At 39.2% G+C, this 8068-nt stretch overlaps 1 protein-coding gene across 1 annotated transcript; it reads right to left on the bottom strand.

Annotated features, from left to right (window-relative positions):
• LOC109933477 (uncharacterized protein C17orf98) lies at window positions 1-7850 on the bottom strand. Its single transcript, XM_020532462.2, has 3 exons — window positions 7614-7850; window positions 4923-5022; window positions 1-468 (listed from the first exon to the last, which is right to left on the bottom strand). Exons 1-3 carry the CDS (start codon window positions 7848-7850, stop codon window positions 311-313), a joined length of 495 nt encoding a protein of 164 aa, XP_020388051.1. The 3' UTR covers window positions 1-310.
• Between the last annotated feature and the right edge of the window lie 218 nt (window positions 7851-8068).

Raw genomic sequence — 8068 nt, 5'->3', positions numbered from 1 at the left:
TGCCCTTACACACATGCTTTATTTTAGGATCTAAGGAGTTTTTTTTTGATCACATTCAATATTTTGTTTACAATGACAGATTTTGCTTGATAATCACAAAGGGATCACATTCAATTTGTTTGCTTAAAAGAGGTGACTTGCTTGAAATACCAACTAAATTAAAAACATAGCGATTGATGGATTGATGTTTCATTCTTCCAAAATATCGAATATCATCTATTGTCCTTGTAAAAAAAATACGCACTGCAGCTGATGTTAAAGTTCATGACTTAAAATGTTGCTCTTTTGTCTGTTGTAATTTACACGTATGCTAATGCAATGGGAGATCAGTAACATTCCCAAAATTGGAAGGCTTTAGTCTCAGGCCAGGTGTGTTTCTTCTGAATCCAAACCTTCCATTGTATCCATCTATCGGTCTGAGATCTGCCAAAAATCCTCGGTGACCAACTATTTGATCATATGAATGACCTGTAAAATCAATAAATGCAGAATAAAACCAAGTGTCTTATTGAGTTTTACAAAGAACCTATAGCCAGTCAACTCTAGTCGTCCATGTCAGCAGTTGTTCTTCAATTTGTTAATTCCACCTATTAACCATTTCCCAAAGTTCTTTCTCTGTCATGTGTGCATCAAGCCTCCTTTTAACTGTGTTAATGCTATCTTTATCAATCGCTGTATCTGGCAGTGAATTTTGCCTTTACCACTTTCTGGGAAAGAAATACCCCCTTGATTTTTTTTGCTTGACTTATCAGTAGCTCTTATATTTATGCCCCTACCCCTCATCATCTTGCACTCACCCACAAATGACATAATTCCTCCAAATCCTTTCTACTGAACCTGTCATAGTTAAAGAAGGCCTCTGTCATATCTTTCTGTCTTGCATTCATCAGGATTTAAATGCAAAAAAACAGACTTCAAAAAGGGTTTTCATTCATCAGTACCATTAGGAGTAGGCCTATGGCTTATTGAATCTGCTTCCATAATTTATGTTAATCATGGCAATGCTACCTGCCTAAGCTGAAATTTCCACCTTTCTTCAAAAACAGAAAATATTGGAAATGCATGTTAGTTTGCATTCTTAAGAGAAAGGGTGGTTCATAATGATTCAGATGCGGAACATTCCATAATTTTTTGCTCTTGTGGAATAATTTTATCTTTGAGGATTGTTTTAGAAGCTCTCAATATGTTCCAGAATTCTATATATCTCTTTTTATTTCAGATGACTTCTCTTATGTCTACATGTCAGTTTGTTCCAAATACTTAACAACCTTTTGTGTGAAGGGAGTTAACCTGACATATTCCAATCGTTGGTTTTGCTAAGATTCTAAATCGTGACCTTACGAGCAAGGACCTTCTGGAGTGCCATAGTGCTTCTATTGTCACTCTGTCTGAAGTCAGCAAACTCAGCACAGATGGGGGTCTGAGTTAGGGATTTTTCTATTCTCTATGATTCAATTATACACCGGGCAGTGTTATCCTTTGAATCTTAAAAGGAAGACACTTTTGATAAGACCTCAACAATGAGTGACAGTGATCGGGATTGCCAATATGCTACACATTGGGCCTTGTTAGTTGTTCATTATTTGTCACTGCAATCTTTCCCAAGTCGCTCCGAGCTACCAATAATTATCAGGATCAAAAATTATGAAGTAAATGTCTGCAATCTCCCGCAGTTTTATCTCACCTCATTTACAAAAATAAAGTCTTTTCACTGTCTTTGCATGTCACCTTGTTTCCAAAGGGGTGACACAACACCTGACAGAAGCAGATAATGAGACATTTCATGGGACAATGATAATCAGACACACGCTGTTGCTATGTCATGTTGCTAGGCACCAAATAACCTCATGTGTCATTGAATTCAGTGGCTATTATCTAAACCCCCTGGGAACAACCAACAGAACATTAATGTGTACACTGGATTCTGTCTGCAGAAAGCAAAGGTATTTTGTTTTTCCCACCAGTAACCTCATTCTGAGAATGCAATTCTTCTGTAAGCAACTACAGGCATTTTTTAATGCAATATTGCAGTAATTAGATTCTTTCATGCTGTGCTCATCTCACCACAGAAAATCACAATGAAATTAAAATGTTCCTTGGGATCCACAATTCCTCATCATGGGAATCTTTTTAGTTATTTATTTTGTGTTGAAATGAAAATTGAAATGAGAGTGTTAGAAAATTGAATACTGTCCATTTCAAACCTATCAATATCAACACCCACATTTAGAGCTTTGGTCACATTGATTATCTTGGACATTCTTTATGAACCTTCGTTGTAAATGCATTTGTCACATGAATAAAGTGACAAAGTTCACGTACTCTAGAGGAAGTTCATTTCTTTGTAAAAGCAAATGTTTTTGCTTTGACTTATTTTGTTGTGTTCAGGCTCAAAAAAAACTTTGGAAAATTCCTATCGCAGAAAATGCATTAAGCTCATCATTCATTTGATTTCATTTGACAGAAGCTTCCAGATGGAAGGAACTTTGAAACTAATCAAGCAGCAGCAAAATATTGCAGATGCTGGAAATTTGAAGTAAACACAGAAAATGCTGGAAATATTCAGCAAGTTAGATAGCAACTGCAGGGCGAGAAACAGAAACAATGCGTCGGGTTGATAAATTTTTAGCAGAACTGCAGCTTTCTTTTCCATATTTCAATTTATTCATTTTCAGAACTGTCATGTTCACTGCACATGGTCTAAATTAAGATGCTGATCACATTTTCATCATTTTTTTTTCAAAATCTGTTGTAACCTCTGCAAACTTAAACCGTCTGGGAGCACTTTTGACCAAACAGTATTTTAATTATGGATTACATAAGGGACATTAAACAGTGGTTAGTTAGAAGCTGTAACAAATAGACACAATCAGTATTTTAGTGGTCAGATGTTTTCAGAACTCATGGGGTTAAATTAATTATCAGCTGCCATGATTCTGAAAGAATATTGCCTTCACCACGGCCATTTAAGCCTAATGTGCTCCTACAACCTCTAGGAATAATTATAGCACACAAACCAACAGCCACACTTCGCCAGCTACTCTCAAAGATGAGAGACCCCATACCTACAATCAGCAGGATGAGTATGATATATCAAATACCACGCAGCAACTGTGAGAGGCAATACATTGGACAGACGGGCAGGAAACTCACTGCCAGGATACACAAACACCAACTCGTAGCAAAACGGCACAACCAACTTTCCCTCATTTCTATTCACTCCGACAAAGAAGGACATCAGTTTAACTGGGACAATGTAACACTACTAGGACAAGCAAAACAAAGACAAGCACGAGAATTCCTGGAAGCCTGATTTTCAACCACTGGTGCCATAAACAAAAATGTTGAAATAGCCCCCATCTACATACCACTACATGGCAAAACTGGAAACAGAACTACCCAGCATAACAGACTGGATCATATAAATTCAGAACGGAACAGAACAGCAGCACTTCAAAGGAGGCTAGACAGCTCTGAAGATGTCACCCAGAAGGGGGATGAAATGTTTGCATGAAAACCAGTCAGCACGGCAAACCAAGCAACAATTCCAGCCACAATCCAAGCTACAGATCTTTACTAAAACATTAAAGCTTAATATTTCAGCTGAAGGGCAGGTGTTAAGGTATTATAATTTTGGGGGTATGTTAATATAGTTTTGTCATTTCTATCTATATCTAAGAGACATCATCCTTGCTAACTACATTTTCCCCTCATTCTGACTGCGGTAAAACCAAGGCTCATTATACTGTCTGTGAATGGATTAAAATTATGCAACTTCTTGCTTTTCCAGTTTGCTCTCCTGTTTATAATTTGTCGCAATTAAAACTTTAACTTACGTAAGAAGTATTCCACGGAAAACAAGACCACTGTCAACTTGGTTCTGCCATCCTGCTAGTCGCATGATACATTGACAGAGTCGTTCACAGATCATAGCAATTAAACACTACCTAGGTATTAGTTAGTGATTTACCACATTATCTGTTGAACATTTTCATCCTTGTAGTATCTTGCCAGGTGGACTGTGGTCCTTTAGTTATGTTTCTCAAATACTGGAACCTCCCAAAATATTGGACAATTCAGGATAATCTTTCTGTGGGATTGCTGGACTGGAACTAGATGGACTGGAACTATGCTGGGTTAGATGCTGCTTGAAGTCAGGTATCATAGAATCCCTACAGTGTGGAAATGGGCCATTCGGCCTAACATGTGCACACTGCCCCTCCGCAGAGCATCCCATCCAGACCCACCCCCACCTCCACATCCCACGTCTACACCTCCACATCCCACGTCTAACCCACCTAACCTAAACATCCCTGGACACTATGGGCAATTTAGCATGGCCAATCCACCTACCCTGCACATCTTTGAACTGTGGGAGGAAACTGGAGCACCCAGAGGAAACCCACGCAAACACAGGAAGAACATGCAAACTCCACACAGACAGTCACCCGAGGGTGGACTCAAACCCAGGTCTCTGGCATTGTGAGGCAGCAGCGCTAACTACTGGGCCACCGTGCCACCTCAGTACTCAGTGATTTGAAACATACCGAAAACGAAATTGCTGGAGAAACTCAGTAGGTCTGTCAGCAACTGTGGAGAAAAAAGACAGTTAGCATTTCAAGTCTGGTGACCCTTCTTGTTTCTGAAGAAGTGTCATTAGATTCAATATGTTACCTCTGTTTTTTTCTCCATATTTGCTGCCATTCCTGCTGAGTTTCTCCAGCAATTTTTTTGTGCATTTCAGATCTACATTTCTTTGTTTTATCACTTTCATGATTTTTCTTGGATCTAACCCTTAGTTGTAAAATTTTTTCTACAAACAAATCCACTTCCTATCCGTTTGAAATGTTGGATCCACACTTAAAACAGAATCAATACATTTTATAACAAGACTATTTCTAAGAAGGTATAAAATGATGTACCTGCTCCATACATATTTCTTTTGCGAAGGTACCTTTGAGCTGGTCCATATTTGTAAAAATAATCCACAAGCCAGCCATTGCTTGATGTCCCACCATGATCCTAACAAAAATTATTTATTGATTAAATTGTCAAAATGAGTTGAAATAATAAATGAAATAGCCTTCCTCATTCCAGCCAGCCCCACTGAAAAAGAACAGAAATGTAAAACAATGATGGGGAATGGTTAGCAAATTGCATTTGAACCCAATCCGAAGACAAGGGTGAATTCTGTCTGCTAACTGGTCCCCTTTACAGCGAATGCAATCCATTCTTTTCATTAACATATCAAATGCATTTAACTGAAGTAAAGAAAAGCTATAGAAATGACAACTGACATACCAAAAAAAAAATGAAACCAAGTTTGTTCAATGTCTCAGAAAATACAGAAATTGAACACCTGAGTGACACAGACCAGGCAAATTACAGATTTCTGAGATAACAAGGTGTAGAGCTGGATGAACACAGCAGGCCAAGCAACATCATAGGAGCAGGAAAGCTGACGTTTCAGGTACAGATTTCTTCTTGTTTTGCCCTAGTATTGGTGACAAGGAGTACTATGCTCGGCTTCACCATTGTGAATTAAGAAGTGCAAAAAACCAGCCAGGAATCTATTCAACAACTGCTGCTAAAAATGTGTATGGGTGGGTTTTCCGTGTGGACCACAGCAGTTATTTATTCTAATAATCTGGAGGTTAGATTTATAACCTGATAGACTAATAGTGTAGCATGATATTATATCATTTAACTACCAATACAACTGGAAATCTAAATTAAATTAATCTGGAACAAAAACCTAGGATCAATAATGGCAACTATGTAACCACTGGTCTGTTGGAAAAATCAATTTTTTGGGCTACAGATAGTCTTTGCTCATTCATCAATAGTGGATCACTGGAATTAATTACTAGAGGAGTCCATTGCTGTCCAATCATATCTTTAAGAGAGGGAAAAAAAGTATTTGGCGCAGTTGGTTTTTAACTGAGCACAGGACTAACCCAGAGACAAAGGAAAAGAATAGGATGTAAAGGAAGAAGAAACACTCAAAGAAGGCAAAAGAGGAAGAAATCAGAGTTAACTGAAACAGAAAATAAAAACAAAATAACAACCAGATAACCTGAGCAGCAAACATATGAGGCAGACGTTAAGGGAAACATACGAAGATTCATGGTATAGAATGAAGCTATTTCACCTGTCAAGTTTGTGTCAGCTGAAAAAGAACTATCCAACTTAATCCCATATTCCAGCTCTTGGTCCGGAGCCCAGTATCTTACGCGAATGTCCATTTTTTAAAAATGCAATGATTGCTTCTTTCTCAATTACCCTTTCAGGCAGTGAGCTCCGAATCGAAACCAGAAATTGCTGGATAAGCTCAGCAGTTTTGAACAGTTCTGAGGAAGGGTCACTGGATCCGAAACGCTAAATCTGATTTCTCTCTACTGATGCTAGCACATCTGCTGAGCCTTTCCAGCAATTTCTCTTTTTGTTTCTGACTTACAGCATCCGCAGTTCTTTTGGTTTTTATTTAGTGAGCTGGGTGAATATAGTAGATGGCTACGTGAATACTCCCCTCTAAATCACTATTTCAAAGAGCAGGGGTATTAACCCCACTGTCCTGGCTAATATTTATTCCTCAATCAAGTCGTAAAATGCTTTGAAACATCCTGTGATCTTGGATGTGATCTTAATGCGTGTCTTTCTTTTTCCTTTCCTTTAATCCTTCTACCGATTGCAGCACTTTAAATCTGTGTTAAGGTCGCCACAGTCCCAGAGGGTCATAGGGCTGCTCTCTCATTACAGAGAGACAATTGTGGTGGTTTAACCTGAAGGTCACCACGCCTCAGGCGGGGTTGATGTTGATAAAGTGGGACCTCAGCTGGTGCGGGATTTGGACGCACGCTGTTGGCATCCCTCTGCATTGCAAACAAGCTGTCCAACCAATTAAATCTATGTTATCTGGTTATTGATCGCCCTGCGAATTAGAATTGATCCTTCCTATCCATTTTATCTACATCCCTAACGTATAAGGTTAAATGCAAAAATTACATTCTTAACATGCCTAAATCATTAGACATTAGAGTTCTGTAGATGTAGACACCTGGTTGATAGATTATTTCTTTTTTTTCTGAATGAAATGAAGCCAAGTGAATCAATCAACAAAACATCAAAAGTCAACCAAATATGGGTTTCTGGTTCTCCTTGGATGCTGTCTGAACAGCTGTGATCTCCAGCATTTGTTGTTTTCAGTGGATTTCTGACTGTTGATACTTGTTTTCAAAATTTACGCATCACCAGTTCACAGTACCCCTACAGTGTGGAAGCTGGTCATTTGGCCCATCGAGCCCACTCCTATCCTCCGAAGAGCATCCCAACCAGACCCACTACCCAATCCCCGTAACCCTGCATTTCCCATGGCCAAATCCACCTCACCTGCACATCTTTGCACTGTGGGAGGATACCGGAGCACTCGGAGGAAACCCACAGGGAGAATGTGCAAACTCCACACAGACAGTCACTCGAGGGTTGAGGGAGCAGTGATGGTTTCCACTGCAATGGTGTTTATACTGTGCAGTCAACTAGACCGTTAATGTGGTTTACAACGTGATCGTCAGCTCCTACAACTCAATTGTTCCAAAGCGCAAACCCGAAGATACCTGGTTGGTCCGCTTGAGAAGCTTTCTCATTTGATTGCTGTAGAAATTGAACTTAGTGTAAGGGTCAGCCTGGGCGTTGTACGGCGGAATAACATCGCACAGTTTGGGATTGACTTTGCCGTACCCCAAAGCATTGGAGGCGACGGCCACACCATCTAAGATGAACCCTCTTTCTTTTCTGAAGAAGTCAAGCTCCAGGCAACAAACCCCACGAGGACAGGAAGAGTTATTGTTCATGGCGACAGCACGGTTTATGTAAAGCCTCAATCCTGTAAATAAGGTACAACTATCCCAATCCTAGTTGTTAATGTCACTTAATGTCACAGGGCTCACTGTTACGTTTCACTAAATATAAAATTTACCTTGCAAAAAAACATATTTTTCAAGCCTCACAACATCGGCGCCAATCAGATAGAAATACAATGAATATTTATTAATAATAGCGTTAGTTTGCA

Source organism: Rhincodon typus, chromosome 30 (assembly GCF_021869965.1).
Source record: "Rhincodon typus isolate 14 chromosome 30, sRhiTyp1.1, whole genome shotgun sequence".
Lineage (NCBI taxonomy): Eukaryota > Metazoa > Chordata > Chondrichthyes > Orectolobiformes > Rhincodontidae > Rhincodon > Rhincodon typus.
This window is presented reverse-complemented; position numbering and strand designations above follow the sequence as displayed.

Excerpts from the sequence above, each read along its gene's own strand:
- LOC109933477 (XM_020532462.2), bottom strand. The coding sequence starts at position 7,850 with ATGAACAATAACTCTTCCTGTCCTCGTGGGGTTTGTTGCCTGGAGCTT. Across the intron at positions 5,023-7,613 it reads TTCTCAAGCGGACCAACCAG|GATCATGGTGGGACATCAAG; the intron begins GTATCTTCGGGT and ends AATTTTTGTTAG. Across the intron at positions 469-4,922 it reads AAGAAATATGTATGGAGCAG|GTCATTCATATGATCAAATA; the intron begins GTACATCATTTT and ends TTGATTTTACAG.